We start from the raw sequence: 18,677 nt of genomic DNA, 5'->3' as shown, positions 1-18,677 counted from the left end.
CGGTTCAGCTGGGTGGATGATCCTGATATCACTAATATTGAAACCAATGCTGGTACTGGATCAATACTTTGTTTGTGTGCTCTAAATTCAGCATGTAGCCCCTGGACTGTGTTAGAGACGAACATGGAAAACAGCATGTAACACAACAGAGGCTGACCCAAGTAATCAGATCGTCGCCCAGAGTTTCACCCTCACACTGTCTGCTACAGACACAGTGATCAGCTGTTTGATCTGAACTACATGTGTGGTTCAGACGTGTGTCACAGAAAGAGAAAATGAAGCCGAGCTCAGTAAACTGTTCATAAATGATCATTTAGTGTGAAACGGTTTGCTTCATGTGGATTGAAGCACACGTGTGTGAGTCCTTTAAAGCTTCACACACATCACGTCTGTAAATGTTCGTGCGTGTGGATCATATCGGACACATTTGCAGCTCTTTGGACACAGATTTGTCTCCATGTTTCAGAGTCCTGTCCATCTTTGGACCCATGTGTGAGGAGCTTTCTCAGCATGAGCTCAACACAGCTCACTGAAATAACTGAAGTCATGATTACAATATTAATTACATTTAAATTATTGGTCCACGGCTGCGTTTTATGCATTTGAAGGTTTTTTTTATTTGATTAATTTTCAAGAACCTGTGAAGTCAAACAGACAGATGTTCCATATAAAGCAGCCCTGCATGTGCTTTTATTTCCTCCTCTTCAAAGCGTTTGTTAAAAGTAAAAAGCTCTCAGTCTTCATGTATAAAGTATATTTATTATCCTCTTTGTGGGGTTAGGGTTTGACCTTTGACACTGTCTCCCTGCTCTCTGGGCTCTTATTTTGAAGGCCTGTATCTTCTCTGAATATCATCCAGCTGGTCAGTCTTTGTCTCCACATGTGTCTCAACATCACATGTGTCCAGATGTGTTTGCACAGTTTCTCTGTTTTTAATAACGTAATAACTGTACAGTATTTTCATTCTGTTGTAAATAGTTTTTTGAATCCTCGTGCTCCACCTGCCTGGGAACACATGAATTTCCCCAGTGAGAGACAATAAGGAATATTTCTATTCTACAGTGACCCATGTGTGACTGTCACATCAGGCCTGACACCATCATCATGTTCACACAGTAAGCTCTGATGTTTGTACCAGTCTTGTTGGACCCTTCAGCACCAATAATAACCTGTGACGCTGTCGTTGGTGCCTTTCTGCAGAGACGTTAGCTCAGCGTAGAGGCTAATCACTGGTAGCGTACCTTTACCTGCATAATGCTCTCGCAGTATCTCCAACACCTTCCTCCATCATCCTCTGCTTCTCTCGTAACGAGGGAAAGACTCAGCGTACGCTTCTTCATTTTCATCTTCTTCTTGATCATCGGCCTCTCTCTGAATGGCATCCTTCAAACCTAGAAAAAGGTGACCTGGAAACTCCATCTCCCATAATTCATATTGTATTTCTCATCTCTGCCATTTTCCAGGCTCCCTGCTGAGCCCATAACCTGCTGGTACATTCATATTAAAGATAGGAACACCACTTTATTATAGGTCAAAGAGCACAAAGGACCTGCACACATGCCTAAATCAGAAACTAAGTCCTGGAGTCGTGACCCGACTCCTCCTCCTGCTGCTGCTTCTGGACTCTGAGCTCGTCCCACACGTCTGAAATGAACCCAGCTTCACACTCACACCTGAAAACAGCAGTGTCTCTGTGAGTGCATGGAGCGGGTGGTGAGCTGTTAACAGGGTGGAGGCACTGACTCAGTATAACCTGGAGTAAAGGTGATGTTTCAGCCATGACTGATGTCACATCTGCAGCATTAGTTAGTGATCATGGCTGATGCTGTAACAGCTGATTACTTAGGAACTAGATTCAGACATTTGAATAGTTTCTGCTCTAAATAAAATAAAGGAGCTCGGACTACCTGTGCTACCTCTGTAGGGTCCAGGTATGACCTCCTGCTACCAGCAGGGACACACAGCCAAAGGTGAAGCTACTGAAATATGTAAACATAACAATGTTTTTGTGCTGAGTGTTTGATTTATAGGACACATTTAAAACAGAGGCTGACCCAGTGATGAAGATGATGATGAGGCTGGTCTCTGCTGCCACCTGGTGTCTGTGTGTGAGTGCTACAGTCAGCTGTCCTCACAGATGGAGAAACAGCTTCATGTCAGAGAGAGGAGGTCGGGGCGATGGAGGAGAACAGGAAGGAGAGAACATCTGCTTCCTGTTTCTGTTTCTTTGAGATGATTTGTGTTTTTATGAGAGATGAGATGATGAGATAGCCTTTATTTGTCAGTTGCAGGTCTTTTGCCCACAACCGAGATGACAGACCTTGCCGACGTACATAAAATACACAAACATCACATTGGGGAGACAGGTCAGGCTAGGTAGCAAGGAAAAAAAACATTGAAACGTGTAACACAAAAGGATAATACAGGAATGCACAGATATCAACACACCATAGCACAATAAACACAGACAAGCAACATGGGAAAGAGTTCCAGTGTGTACATCTGATCTGGGACCGCTGCAATCTTTCGACTGCGCCTCCAACTCACCCGATGTCCACATCAGAGGGGAGGTAAGCGTTGGAGGTGGCGTTGGATCCGGGGTAGGGAGGGTGATGCGTCAGTGAGTGCTTATCAGTATCAGTATATGTATGAGTGTGCGTGTCCATAGTTCAGCTGAGACAGTGTCCTTCGCCCTGCCAGGCTAAGTAAACAGTCTTCCAGCCAACCCAGGTGGCCTTGCATGGAATGGGAAGGAACAGACTAAACACAGTCGTTATCAGGGTGTTTTGTTCAGCTCCGGCCTTGCAGCTGGCGCCGAGAGGGTATCCGGATGAAGTGATGTTATTTTTTTAATTTAGTGCGAACAGCTCATATGAATTTTAAAGCAATTCTACAGTCCAACACTGGTCTCTCAATCTCCTGTTGGAGACCCGCGAGCTTCGCCATACTTGCGTTCTGTGATGTTGTCATTTCTTGTGCTCAAGGAGCCAATTTCTGAGAACCCATGGCAGTGTGCCTCCCCGAGATGTCATCCAATTTTGCGCCCAGAGATGTTATTCCGGGCTAGCCCTTCCGAGATGTATCCAGTCTGCAGTCAGAGATCTTATTCTGAGTATTAACAGCAGCCGTAGCCTCTCCAAGATCTTATCCATGCTGACTCAATGAGCCTATTTTGAGAAACTCACGCCTCCCCCATCGTTCCAATCCCAGCGGGCAGCCTTGTTGGGGTTTGAACAGCTGGTTCCGCTTTCTTAATTCTTCGATAAGTCAGGGCCAAGCCAGCTCCGATCAGCCAGAACCCTGTTACCGTGGTTCCGAATAGGTAGATATCTTCAGCACTCAGGCTCACCCAAGCCCAGACTTCTCGTTGAGAAAGGGGTGTCAATTGCATTTAGGGACCAGTTGATCCAATCCATAATTCCTCTTTTAGGTTTTAGAGAACAGACTGTGAGAGAGTGTTCCAGGGAAAATACAAAAAAAAAAAAAAACACACAAGACTAGATAAGGACATAAGCAGGGAAGATAAGGGAGAGGAGAAAAAGTGCGTCCGCCTCCTCCGAGAGCCAAAGAGAAAAACCGTCAGGATCAGAGTTTTTTTCTGTGTGTGTGACACTTCCTGTTCACACTGACTCCACAGCCACACCCCTCAAACCTCTAAAGCTCAGGTGAACACCATCCATCCTCACCTTTACCTCCCTCACACACCACTGCAGACCACACAGACCCTGTTTGTGCTTCAGCCGCTCCACTAAACTCTGAACCAAAGCGGATATGACATCATGGAGTGAGGTATCATGTGACCCTTAAAGCCTGTCAGCGTTCCTCTGTGAACATTGACCTCCTCTCATGCTCTCACACAGTGCTAGCATGATGCCTAATGTAAAGCTGCTCTAAGCTCATTCCTGTCTGCAGAGCCTCTGCTCATAGTGCAGGAGGCCAGCTCGTCCACTAGAGGGCGCTGTTACACAGGTACACACTCACATTTACACATTCAAACATTTAACAGTAAAGTGTGAGTGACAGAGACTTTAAACTAGAACCTGAACATTAAAACAGAAAGACTGTGAACAAACACAAACACTGATGACACACTGTGGATGTGACGTCACAGTGGGCAGTTACACACTCTTTAAAACACACCTCTCTAATTTCACCTGAACTCACACTTTAATAAATTCACCTGCTCATCTTTATTCACACACAAACACCTGTTTACTGATCAGTGTTGGTGTCATTACTCCAAAAAAGTCATCTGGAATTAATCATTTACTGACAGCATTCACATGTATGATTTAAATAAGTGCAGATTATGTATCAAGTATAACTGCACACAGTAACTGTGTTACAATAAGGACTTAACAGCGCCCTCTGCTGAAGTGTTTCAGTACTGCGTTAACTAGAATACACCTCCTCCTTACACCACCTGCTACAGCTCTACTCTTCTATGACTACAGTCATCCACAGCACTGATGTGAGGTCACATGGTTCATATGTAAGGAGCACAGAGACGTCCTAGCAGCTGACCTCAGGTCAGTTTCATGAGTTCATCAGTTTCAGTGTCTGTGAACACTCGTGTTTCTTCTCTGGGCTCATCTGGACAAAAACACCTTTCTGTGTTTGGCTCCAGCCTCATTCTGACTGACAGGAAGTGTGTTATCCATGAGCTGCACTTCTTTGAGAAAGTTTCCTGCTGTGTTTCCTGTCTGTGGACAAACACGAGTGTTTCAGCTGAGGACTTGGTTCCTTCCACCTGTCCATACAGGACATCACGCTGTCTTTTCTCTTTAAATGCAGCTCCAGGTCCTTCCACGTGCTGCTCTGTATTTGTGCAGTTTGTAGTCTGTCCTGGGAAACGTAGCACACATGGTGTTCTTCTGCTGTTTTCTCCTTTCACTGAGTGTGAAACACTGACGCTGTGCTGTTGTTCACAGAGGGGAGCTGATTCTAGCTGCAGCTGGACTCTGTCATCTAACTGAATGTGTTGGTGCTGATCACGGGGCTCTGAGGGGGAAGCAGCAGGAGGACTCTGGATACTGACGTCAGTGTATCTGTGGAAGCTCACACAGCGTGTCTCTGTCATTCAATATTGTGCTATATATTGTATCTATGCAAAGATGAACAGACTGTGTATTCACTGGTCTCTGTGCTGCTGACTGCTTTGCTGCAGCTCTGATGTCATCATCACTCCCTCCTCCACCCTCAGCAGTCCCAGCATGCTGCTGTGGTGCACACAGGACCCCACCCTCTACACCTGAGCCATAGACCACACCCTCCACCTCAATATACACCACAGTTTTCTCTGCTATGGAAATGAGATCAGGAGGAAATCATTATTATTATTATTTAATAAATGCTCACATTATTTGTTTCATATTAGAAACATTAGTTGAGTGTTTTTAGTATAAAATGGTGAAAGTCCCTCTTTTTGCTCCACCCCTCACCTGTGGATAGACGGTGCTGTTACCGTGGTGACAGCTGTGAGCTTGGATGTGATTCAGTCCTGCCTGGTTATCACTGCAGGAATCTTTACTTTCACATTTATTACAGGTAATAACTCTGATTTTTCTGTGTATTATGAACTAAATGTATCCTGATACACACAGAAATGGATGAGCAGAGGTCACATGATGAAAGAAAAAACATGGAGTCTTTGATTTATTTAGATATTTATTGATGAATGCAATCAAACCCTGACACTGAACCATCGTCGAGCTTTCACAGAACAAACCTGATCACATGACCTGCTGACGCAGACCCAAACAGTGAAAAGCTCCATGGCAACAACAACAAACAGCCTCACATATGTTAACAGAGGCTGTTAGAAGCACAGAGTCTTTACAATCTTTCTCCTGTTTGTACACAGATCTCTGCACATCTTCATCACAGTTACTCACAGACGTGCAGAGTGTGTGGATATCAAAGCTAAGTTTCCACCATGTTTGTAGTCTGTACTGGGACTCATGGAGCATCTTTCTATGAGCACTCAGTGCTTTAAACAGTGAGTCCCAGTTTAACCAGCAGCCTTCACACCACACATCACACAGACATGGAAACTTCAAACCCTCAGACTGAAGACACCATCAGAAATAAATAGATTGTGATGAAGATGAATAACTGGACCAGTTTGCTGTGGTTTCTTCTGTTCCTGTCAGAAATAAGAGTCTGGCAGCACTTTGCTCTCCTTCCACATGTTTAAGGAGGAAGTGAAGACGAGTGAGTGAGTCGTCTTCCTCTGTGGGCCCAACATCAGGCAGCAGCCACGTATTTTTAAAAACCCAGCACACTGCTTCAGAAACACTGAGTCCAGGTGACCAGAGTCATGTGATCAGTGAGGTCTTCACTCAGGACGTCACAGCTTCAGGACCTGATTCAGAGGTTTATAAGGATGTGGATCATTGGTTCTGATGTTGTGTGAGAGCTGGTGAACCATGGGGAACATAAATAAAAACCAGGCCATCAACATTTCTACCCCCAGCTCTAAAACCTACATAATACACTATACATATAATTATATAGGTTATAGTATGTTATATATAAACGTAGCTGAAGCAGTTCATTTTAATTTGTAGCTTCACGCTGCACTTTATATGTTTGTCCACCAGATGGCAGAACAGAGGCCTGTGTTGGAAAGCTTTGAGTAATGAAGCGTTTTCAATCCAAGCTTCAGAAAGCTTCATGTGGTCATCAAAGAACCAACCAGGAAATATCTGCTGTGTGTAAAAACACCAACACAAGAATCCAGAATGAAGAATGATGCTGCTGCAGAGTTTCTGTTAACCTCCTGTGACCCCGCCTCCTCATACAGAGACATCTTGTTGGGTTTATTCATTCTGCTCAGCACAGACCTGCTGCACCCTGGATCCCAACAAGAGCTCGAGTTGGATCCAGTTTAATCCAGTTTCTGCAGTAAATCTAATGACAGACCTGCACCTTCAGAGTCTTCTTGTTGTTTCAACCATGAACTCTGTTAAATGCAGTAATCAAACCATCATAGATCCTGTTTGACAGATGAAGCTGTCCCTCTAAGTGTAATCTAACACACCTTATTAAACTCGCTGCAGTCTGTCCTACCTGGACATCAGGACAGACATCAGGTAGTTTTAGTGATCAGTGTATAAGAAGATGGATGATGACATATTTGTTACTGTGTCTAACTGTGAGTAACTGAAGCTCTCAAAGGCTGAAGACAGACCCTGGATTAATCTGAGGACTTTGGTGGTCCGGCTGATGTGTTCAGTCTGTGATTGGACAGAGAGCAGGGGTCCAGGACCTGATGGGATTCAAACCATCAACTGTGTTTATATCTGTCACCAGACCTTCACTTTTTTTTCTCTTAAATGAGCTTCACAGTGTTGTTCTTGGCTGGTTTTGTTTCTGCTCTACACATCCTTCCACAGACGACACCATCATAGACACCAAAGGTGGTTAAATAAGTCCAAACTCCTCTGACTGAATCAAACACTTCCTGTGTCTCTGTGGTGTCAGGCAGAACATCAGTCTAACACCTCATTATTTCACTCTGACCTCTATGTTGGTAGAACGTGTTAGTAGAAACACATTGAGCTGTGTGGATGGACTCAAACGTACTGATAAGCCATGTATTAGAAAAAAGTTCTCTGTGTTTAGTCTGTAGAGCTGACGAAAGAAGACACAAAGAACACCAACTGGGTGAATTCCAGGTGTTTGACTTATTCAGTGTAGAGCACTGTGACCTGGATGACTGAGAACCTACGCACCACTATGATGTTCTAGATCATAGACTATGGTTTCATCATGTTAGAGACTGTCTCCCAGTTTAACCTACCAGTGATGGACACAGTGGAAGTGATCTTGGTCCTGCTGATGTTACAGATTGATGTCAGGCTGATCTTTATTATCACTGATGGACAGATTCATTTGGTTTTTGTGTCGTTCAGACTTCAGTATCACTGCTGCAGGTTGGATGAACTCTTATACTACGAAACAGGTTTGTGTTTCTTTTATTTGACATGATTCACCAGGAAGTTCTGATCAGTTTGTCTTTTCTGTCTCCTTTTAGTCTGAAAGAACTTGCTTTTATTTTGGAGTCCCCTCTGATAACACACATATAAGAGTCAGAGTTCAGCATCAGCCCACAGTCATGTTACAGGTGACTCCAGGCTGCCAGCATAGCTGAGACACTTACAGAGGAGCTGTGAGTGTGAATGTGATGAAGCATCACTCAGTGTTTCACATTCATCATGTTAAAAACACTCAGAAAGTGTGACTGTGTGGCTGTGACGTTCACAACAGTCTAACATGTGCTGTCAAACAAATCATTTCATGTTTCTATGGTAACTAAATCATTAGGATTGAATCTGTTCTTGTTGAGGTGACCTGTTAGTGTTTGGACTCGTGATCACGTCACAAGATCACGTGAGATTTCAAACCACAGGAGAATCACTGTGGTTATAAGAGGCAGACACCCGCACACACACCACGTGTCTGCTGTTGTTGTTTATTGTGTTTAACCTGTCAAAGATAAAAACATGAAGAAAAACCAGCACCAAGCCCTGTAATCATAGCTGTGCTGCCGTTTTTAGAGAGCGTGGTGTCACTGTGGTCAGCTCTGCTGCCTCACAGCAAGAAGGTCCTGAGCAAGAACCCAACTTTGTGCTGAACATTGGGGGGGTCAACATCTCTGTCTAAATAAATAAATACATTTGTTTTAAACAGCAGAGGACCACGGGCACTTTTACTGTCAGCTCTCCACTGCTGTACTGCCAGATGGCAACAACACCACATGGTGACTCTGCTTATTTATGGATATATTCAATCATTTACATCACTGTACTGACACCAGTAACTATATATTCAATGACTGTATTACACATATTAACAACATTATTGACATTGTTAAATAAATGGATGAATATATCGTTGCATTCTCAGCTGCTCATTTGTCTGACTGTTGTGAACCAAACACAGATCAGTTCAGTGTTCTGACAGTGTGTGTGTTTGCACGCACAATTATTGTGTTGTTTTTACCTGCTCATCCATGTGCAGCCTTTCTCTCTGTGCTCATCTGACCCACTGTCACCTCCTCCTGTCTCCTGCCCAAGCTCTGCACCTCCTCTGTCACCACCTTCACTCTCCTCTGCACCTCCTCTTTTGCCTCCTCTCTCCTCATCTCTGCTTCCTTGTGTCCCTCTTCGATCACCTGCTCTGCAAACCTCTTGTACCTGATATAAAAAGCTCAGTTAATGTTTAAATGGTTTGACAGAGATGGGATATTCACATGGTTTTGGAGAATGCATGTTCCCTTACCAAGAAGCTGGAAAGCATTGAAACACCTTTTGCCTTTCCTGGGTATAATCACCAATCACCTTGTTATAACACCTTGAAATGTGAGGAAAACATTTATTATTTCATGATTTTGTTGTGTCAAGAAAAAGAGTTTTCTCGGTGGCCACTATAATGCTGTGATTGTAGCTAATAAACAAGCTAAATGTAGGACATCCTAGTTAACATCAAAGTTTTCAGTGATTTATGGTAGCAGACGTCAACAAACAGGGCAAATATTTCCTTTTTCTTACATTGCAATTACTTTACATTCAGTATTTCACAAGTTTTTGCAGCTAAGCTAAAGAACAGCTAACCAGATGTTTCTGTTAATCCTCAACTCAGCGTTTCAGTCATAGACTACATCTTTTAAACTACATCTTTTAGACTACTACTACCTCCACAGTAGTCTTTTAGACTACTACTTTTAGACTACATAGACTACTAACAAGCCTACAAACATGCACCGTCATTCACCGTAGGTCTGTGTGTGCAGGCATGTGTGCTGGAAATGAGTGGAGTCGTCTCTGAACCTTACTGTCTATGCTCTGAACTAACCATCAGCAGCTAGCTGTCAATGACAGAGTTAAGCAGGAGGGATGGCAGCTAGCTAAATGATGCTAACATTGTGACTGTATTGTACCAAATAGCTACTTAAGTTATAATTCAGTGAAACTGACATTGATCCTAGACAGTTGGCTACATCACTGGCAGCCTCTGGCTTTTCCTCACATGAGGCTCGGCTGCCAATCTAACAACTAACTAACCAACTCCAGTCAACAAATCATCAGCTAACTTAACAACACAGGTATTTACCTCCTTTAGGTCGGACATTTTTCATTTTTACATGCGGTTGGTCTCGACCAACAATTAAATAGTGTCGCCTGTCCGCCTCTTTTCATGTCTGATGTCTCCACAGTTCAGTTAGCAAGCATTTAGTTAGCACCAGTGACTGCACTAACAAACACACAGCAAATAGTGAAAGTTCGTTAGAGAAAGCCGGTTGGGTGGGGGTGAGTTACATTACTAGATGATTGTGTCTCTCTGTGTTATTCCACCTTAATAAATGACTTCCTGTTAGCATTGAGTACTTCTGTAGGACTAATGTAATTTTCATGGGTTGGATCAACTCATTTAAATTAAGCTGGACTCAGATGCAGTAAATAAGTTGATTGATCATTAATTAATAAAGCTGGTCAAACTACAGTACATCACGTGGACACATGTGATTGTGTATTGTATTGTAGTATTGATCCCAATGCTGGTATTAGTACTGGATCAATAACACTGGATGAATGCGTTCAGCATGGAGCCCCTGAGCTGTGTTAAAGACAAACATGGAAAACTGACAGGTCTGTGTCATTCACAGTCTGTAACACTTCTAAACAACAGAGGCTGACCCAAGTGCCTCAGAGCCAAGCACGCTCACATCACAGCTCTCTAAATAAGCCAGTTTCAAAATAAGAGCTGAAAGCTGTGTTTGATTGTGATAGCTTAATTTTCAAATGATGAGCTTTCGACAATGAGTGAAACAGTAAGAGCATTTGGAGAGTTTGGAAACATCCCATTAAGAAAGAGAAATCAAACATTTGGATTCATTTTAATGAGCTCAGACTTGTTGAAAATGCAGAGGAGCTTCAGAGAAACACAACATACTGATATTCACTTTGAAGCTTTGAGTGGAAAAAGACAGAAAAACAACATGTGGATCCTGGAATAATGGGAGCTTCCATCTTTAAAGGACTGAAGAGGAAGAAGTTTACAAGGAATCATTTAAAAGAGTTTCAAACATCAACTGATTGAATCCATGAATCTGAAAATGTATTTCTGAGTGAAAGAGACAGACATGTACAGACTGAACTATCTGTTCAACAGTCAGAGTGTTTCTCTAACAGGAGGACACTCTTTACATTCAACTCAGCACAGACACACTGACGAACCACAAGACCAAAACATAAATCCAGGATAAAGAGTTTGAGTGAATGTGATGTTGAAGGTGTGGAGGTGGATCAGAGTGTCAGAGGAGACTCTGTAGAAGGACAGAGTGCCAGCAGGACAGTCCACATACACTGCTACTCTGTTAGAGACGGAGGAGGAGGAGGAGATAGATATTTCTCTGTTATTGTGCCTGGCAAGCTGAGGAGCATCATTACAGCAGAACAGACTCCAGGACTGATCATTCCATCCAAACAAACAGTCATCACTATTTCCCTTCCTTCTGATTCTTCTGTAACTCACTGATATATCAACTCTTCCTCTCCACTCAACCTCCCAGTAACAGCGACCAGTCAGACCATTTCTACACAGCAGCTGAACCCACGCATCAAATCTGTCTGGATGATCAGGATATGACTGAAACTCCTCCACACATGTCACCTTCCTGTTGTTGTCAGACAGTTTGAGTTTTCTGTTTACTGTATTTGTGTCGATTGTGAGTTGACAGGAATCTGATGGAGAGAACAAACACAATCCAGCTGCAGTTATTGATCCATCATCTGTTCTGATGATGACTCCTGACATCAGAGATGTGAATGAATGATGTGACAGTTTGAAGATGGTTGAACGTGTGCTGCTTTGTTTTCATGAATCACATTAAAAACACACTTACACTTCCTCAGACCTGGTCTCAACCATCGGACTCCAGCAGGCTCCACCCTGAAAGGAGGGGGGTGGGGGTGGGGGGGGTGTCAGACCAGCACAGTGTCTTCAGCATGCACACATGGACATTACATTGCTCTCATACACATACTCTTAGCCACTGATAAAGGAACAGTCAAACATTTTCACAAATAAATTTCAATCCATACATGGTTCAAACATAATATGTTTGTCGGTGTGAAGCCAAACATAGTTAAATGTTTTAGGAAACACTGGTGAGAAGCTTCACCAAACATCTAGCCTGTGAGCTGTGGTGAGGAAACAGACTTGCTGTACTGAAGTTTAGGGTTAATGAGCTCTCATCCTGTATAAATCACTAATAATAAGACAGACGTTAAATGGAGAAATCCTCCTCCTGTTTCTGTGCTGTTTTTGTCATGTTTACACTGACACTTCCTGTGTCTCTGTGGTGTCAGGCAGAACATCAGTCTAACACCTCATTATTTCACTCTGACCTCTATGTTGGTAGAACGTGTTAGTAGAAACACATTGAGCTGTGTGGATGGACTCAAACGTACTGATAAGCCATGTATTAGAAAAAAGTTCTCTGTGTTTAGTCTGTAGAGCTGACGAAAGAAGACACAAAGAACACCAACTGGGTGAATTCCAGGTGTTTGACTTATTCAGTGTAGAGCACTGTGACCTGGATGACTGAGAACCTACGCACCACTATGATGTTCTAGATCATAGACTATGGTTTCATCATGTTAGAGACTGTCTCCCAGTTTAACCTACCAGTGATGGACACAGTGGAAGTGATCTTGGTCCTGCTGATGTTACAGATTGATGTCAGGCTGATCTTTATTATCACTGATGGACAGATTCATTTGGTTTTTGTGTCGTTCAGACTTCAGTATCACTGCTGCAGGTTGGATGAACTCTTATACTACGAAACAGGTTTGTGTTTCTTTTATTTGACATGATTCACCAGGAAGTTCTGATCAGTTTGTCTTTTCTGTCTCCTTTTAGTCTGAAAGAACTTGCTTTTATTTTGGAGTCCCCTCTGATAACACACATATAAGAGTCAGAGTTCAGCATCAGCCCACAGTCATGTTACAGGTGACTCCAGGCTGCCAGCATAGCTGAGACACTTACAGAGGAGCTGTGAGTGTGAATGTGATGAAGCATCACTCAGTGTTTCACATTCATCATGTTAAAAACACTCAGAAAGTGTGACTGTGTGGCTGTGACGTTCACAACAGTCTGTGTTTATATCGGTGGCGCTGTCACTTGGTGTTCGCTCGCTCTGTGGTATAGTATCACTTCCTGTTCCTGCTCAAACACAGTGGTGTTTCTGAGTAGCTTATTTGCTTAGCAGTTTAATTAACAACTTTTAAATACATTCTTTTTTTTCACAGTATAATCTTCACGTGCTTCATCCGAAGCACACTTTCTGTGTACTCACTACCTAATTTATAGCCAAAGTATTCACTCACTGTCTCTGTACTGTTTCGCTAGCTTAGCTCGTAGCCGACCCGTTAGCACCATGGCTACTTCACCTGTCCCTTCTGCACTTTCTTGTGCATTGTGTCAGATGTTTAGTTACTCCTCGGCCTCCTTTAGCAGTAATGATATCTGTAACAAATGTAGCATATTTGCAGCTCTGGAGGCCAGGATTACTGAACTGGAGACTCGGCTTTGCACCCTGCTCTCACCCTTAGCTAGCCAGGCCCCTGTAGCTGGTGCAACCGAAGATAGCATAGGCCCCGCTAGCTGTTCCCCGGCAGATCCCAAGCAGCTGGGGAAAGACGGCTGGGTAACGGTGAGGAGGAAAAGTAGTCCTAAACAGAAGCCCCAGGTACAACCGTGTCTAACCGTTTTTCCCCACTCGGTGACACACCCGCTGGGGGTCAAACTCTGGTAATTGGTGATTCTGTTCTCAGACATGTGAAGCTAGAGACACCGGCAACCATAGTCAATTGTCTTCCAGGGGCCAGAGCAGGCGACATTGAAGGAAATTTAAAACTGCTGGCTAAGGGTAAACGTAAATTCAGTAAAATCATAATTCACGTCGGCAGTAATGACACCCGGTTACGCCAATCGGAGGTCACTAAAATCAATATTGAATCGGTGTGCAACTTTGCCAAAACAATGTCGGACTCTGTAGTTTTCTCTGGTCCCCCCCCCAATCAGACCAGGAGTGACATGTTTAGCCGCATGTTCTCCTTAAATTGCTGGCTGTCTGAGTGGTGTCCCAGAAACGATGTGGGCTTCATAGATAATTGGCAAACCTTCTGGAGGAAACCTGGTCTTGTTAGGAGAGATGGCATCCATCCCACTTTGGATGGAGCAGCTCTCATTTCTAGAAATATCGACAAATTTATTAAACCCCTCAAAACATGACTATCCAGAGTTGGGACAAGGAAGCAGAGTTGCAGTCTTACACGCCTCTCTGCAGCTTCTCTCCTCCTGCTACCCCCCCAAAAACCCATCTCCATAGAGACTGTGTCTGCTTCCAAAAAGACAAAAAACAAACTAAAAACCAGCAACAAACAACTTAAACATTTACAAAGAAAGAACAATACAGTATCCACATCTGAACCAAAGAGTAAAACAGTGAAATGTGGATTATTAAATATTAGGTCTCTCTCCTCCAAGTCTCTGTTAGTACATGACTTAATAATTGATCAACAAATTGATTTACTCTGCCTTACAGGAACCTGGTTGCAGCAGGATGATTATGTTAGTTTAAATGAATCAACACCCCCGAGTCATTCTAACTACCAGAAATCTCGAAGCACAGGTCGAGGGGGTGGTGTGGCAGCAATTTTTCACACCAGTCTATTAATTAATGAAAGACCAAGACAGACTTTTAATTCATTTGAAAGCCTGATGCTTAGCATTGTCCACCCCAGCTGTGAAACTCAGAAACCAATCTTACTTGTTATCATCTATCGTCCACCTGGGCCTTACACAGAGTTTCTGTCTGATTTCTCAGACTTTATATCTAATTTAGTTCTGAGCTCAGATAAAATAATTATTGTGGGTGATTTTAACATCCATGTTGATGCTAAAAATGACAGCCTAAACATGGCATTTAATCTGTTGTTAGACTCAATTGGTTTCTCTCAAAATGTAAAAGAACCCACCCACCACTTTAATCACACTCTAGATCTGGTTTTAACATATGGCATAGAAACTGAACATTTAACAGTGTTTCCTGAAAACCCTCTTCTGTCAATCATTTCTTGATAACATTTACATTTACAATAATTGATTACGCTGCAGTGGAGAGTGGACTTTATCAAAGTAGATGTCTTTCTGAAAGCGCTGTAACTAAGTTTAAGAATATAATCCAGCCACTGTTATCATCGTCAATGCCCTGTACCAACACAGAGCAGAGCAGCTATCTGAACGCTACCCCAACAGAGGTCGATTATCTTGTTAATAATTTCACCTCCTCACTACGTACGACTCTGGATACTGTAGCTCCAGTGAAAACTAAGGTCTCTAATCAGAAGGACCTGACCCCGTGGTATAATTCTCAAACACGTACCCTAAAGCAGATGACTCGTAATCTGGAGAGGAAATGGCGTGTCACAAATTTAGAGGATCATCATTTAGCCTGGAGAAATAGTTTGTTGCTTTATAAGAAAGCCCTCCGCAAAGCCAGAACAGCTTACTACTCATCACTGATTGAAGAAAATAAGAACAACCCCAGGTTTCTCTTCAGCACTGTAGCCAGGCTGACAAAAAGTCAGAGCTCTTTTGAGCCAACCATCCCTTTAACGTTAACTAGTGATGACTTCATGAACTTCTTCACAAATAAAATTTTTATCATTAGAGAAAAAATTACCAATAATCATCCCACAGATGTAATATTATCTACAGCTACTCTTAGTTCCATTGATGTTAAGTTAGACTCTTTTTTTCCAATCGATCTTTCTGAGTTAACTTCAATAATTACTTCCTCCAAACCATCAATGTGTCTTTTAGACCCCATTCCTACAAAACTGCTCAAAGAAGTCCTGCCATTGATTAATTCTTCGATCTTATATATGATCAACCTATCTCTAATAATCAGCTATGTACCACAGGCCTTCAAGGTGGCTGCAGTTAAACCTTTACTCAAAAAGCCATCTCTAGACCCAGCAGTCTTAGCTAATTATAGGCCAATCTCCAACCTTCCTTTCATATCAAAAATCCTTGAAAGAGTAGTTGTCAAACAGCTAACAGATCATCTGCAGAGGAATGGTTTATTTGAAGAGTTTCAGTCAGGTTTCAGAGTTCATCACAGCACAGAAACAGCTTTAGTGAAGGTTACAAATGATCTTCTTATGGCCTCTGACAGTGGACTCATCTCTGTGCTTGTCCTTCTTGACCTTAGTGCAGCATTCGATACTGTTGACCATAATATCCTATTAGAGCGATTAGAACATGCTGTAGGTATTACAGGTATTGCACTGCAGTGGTTTGTATCATATCTATCTAATAGACTCCAATTTGTGCATGTAAATGGAGAGTCCTCTTCACACACTGAGGTTAATTATGGAGTTCCACAGGGTTCAGTGCTAGGACCAATTCTGTTTACATTATACATGCTTCCCCTAGGCAGCATCATTAGAAGACATAGCATACATTTTCACTGCTATGCAGATGACACCCAGCTCTATCTGTCCATGAAGCCAGATAACACACACCAATTAGTTAAACTGCAGGAATGTCTTAAAGACATAAAGACTTGGATGGCCACTAACTTTCTGCTTCTTAACTCAGATAAAACTGAGGTCATTGTACTCGGCGCTGAAAAGCTTAGAAATATGGTATCTAACCAGATTCTTACTCTGGATGGCATTACCTTGGCCTCCAGTAATACTGTGAGGAACCTTGGAGTCATTTTTGACCAGGATATGTCCTTCAACGCACATATTAAACAAATATGTAAGACTGCGTTCTTCCATTTGCGCAACATCTCTAAAATTAGAAATATCCTGTCTCAGAGTGACGCTGAAAAACTAGTTCATGCATTTATTACTTCCAGGCTGGACTACTGCAATTCATTATTATCAGGATGTCCAAAAAACTCACTGAAAAGCCTTCAGTTAATCCAAAATGCTGCAGCAAGAGTACTGACAGGGACTAGAAAGAGAGAGCATATTTCTCCTGTTTTGGCTTCCCTTCATTGGCTTCCTGTTAAATCCAGAATTGAATTCAAAATCCTGCTCCTCACATACAAGGTCTTAAATAATCAGGCCCCATCTTATCTTAATGACCTTGTAGTACCATATCACCCTATTAGAGCACTTCGCTCCCGCTCTGCAGGCCTACTTGTTGTTCCTAGAGTATTTAAAAGTAGAATGGGAGGGAGAGCCTTCAGTTTTCAGGCCCCTCTTCTGTGGAACCAGCTTCCAGTTTGAATTCGGGAGACAGACACTATCTCTACTTTTAAGATTAGGCTTAAAACTTTCCTTTTTGCTAAAGCATATAGTTAGGGCTGGACCAGGTGACCCTGAATCCTCCTTTAGCTATGCTGCAATAGATGTAGGCTGCCGGGGGATTCCCATGATGCATTGAGTTTTTCCTTTCCAGTCACCTTTCTCACTCACTATGTGTTAACAGACCTCTCTGTATCGAATCGTATCTGTTATTAATCTCTGTCTCTCTTCCACAGCATGTCTTTTATCCTGTCTTCCTTCTCTCACCCCAACCGGTCGCAGCAGATGGCCGCCCCTCCCTGAGCCTGGTTCTGCCGGAGGTTTCTTCCTGTTAAAAGGGAGTTTTTCCTTCCCACTGTCGCCAAAGTGCTTGCTCATAGGGGGTCATATGATTTTTGGGCTTTTCTCTGTATCTATGAAGCGCCTTGAGGCGACATTTGTTGTGATTTGGCGCTATATAAATAAAATTGAATTGAATTGAATTGAATTGAATTGAATCATACAACTTGAGTGTTTCACCTTTGTTAAAGACCAACATTTGTGCAGGATCGTATGTCCTGTTTCCCCTTTTTCTGGGTGTTATTTGGCACCATTAGTGATACTGTCATTCCTGCTCCACCTGTTGTCCCAATTTCATCGAATGAAGATTTAAAAAATTTTCATTCTTCATTGTAATGTGAGGAACAATATCTCTCCTTCTGTGTCTAGGTCTGTTATTTTAGAAAGCTTTTTCATTTAATGTATTTATTTCACACTTGGTTCAACAGTTTCAACAGTTTTGTCTTTTCATACACAAAAACCATAGTTTTTCTCACTATAACTCACCACAACCATGCGTGAAAAGGAGCAAAAATGACCTTGTAGTACCATATCACCCTATTAGAGCACTTTGCTCTCACTCTGCAGGCCTACTTGTTGTTCCTAGAGTATTTAAAAGTAGAATGGGAGGGAGAGCCTTCAGTTTTCAGGCCCCTCTTCCGTGGAACCAGCTTCCAGTTTGGATTTGGGAGACAGACACTATCTCTACTTTTAAGATTAGGCTTAAAACTTTCCTTTTTGCTAAAGCATATAGTTAGGGCTGGACCAGGTGACCCTGAATCCTCCCTTAGTTATGCTGCAATAGACGTAGGCTGCCGGGAATTCCCATGATGCATTGAGTTCTTTCTTTCCAGTCACCTTTCTGACTCTTTGGGTTCCTGTCGGTGGCGCTGTCACTTGGTGTTCGCTCGCTCTGTGGTATAGTATCACTTCCTGTTCCTGCTCAAACACAGTGGTGTTTCTGAGTAGCTTATTTGCTTAGCAGTTTAATTAACAACTTCTAAATACATTCTTTTTTTCACAGTA

At 42.6% G+C, this 18,677-nt stretch overlaps 2 protein-coding genes across 3 annotated transcripts in view; one reads left to right on the top strand and one right to left on the bottom strand.

The window, feature by feature from the left end:
- LOC148102407 (uncharacterized) overlaps positions 1 to 18,677 on the top strand; it is a 179,692-nt gene that overhangs the window by 52,572 nt on the left and 108,443 nt on the right. The window lies entirely within an intron of this gene.
- Positions 10,939 to 18,677, bottom strand: part of LOC148102409 (protein NLRC3-like) — a 60,794-nt gene continuing 53,055 nt past the window's right edge. Inside the window, exons 8-9 of the mRNA XM_087841482.1 lie at positions 11,909 to 11,955; positions 10,939 to 11,747 (exon numbers count right to left, since the gene is read on the bottom strand). Coding sequence (XP_087697608.1) covers positions 11,218 to 11,747; positions 11,909 to 11,955 — 577 coding nt within the window. The 3' untranslated portion in view covers positions 10,939 to 11,217. The remainder of the gene's footprint in view (positions 11,748 to 11,908; positions 11,956 to 18,677) is intronic.

This window comes from Neolamprologus brichardi, chromosome 6 (assembly GCF_056152115.1).
Source record: "Neolamprologus brichardi isolate AB-2024 chromosome 6, ASM5615211v1, whole genome shotgun sequence".
Taxonomy (NCBI): Eukaryota; Metazoa; Chordata; class Actinopteri; order Cichliformes; family Cichlidae; genus Neolamprologus; species Neolamprologus brichardi.
This window is presented reverse-complemented; position numbering and strand designations above follow the sequence as displayed.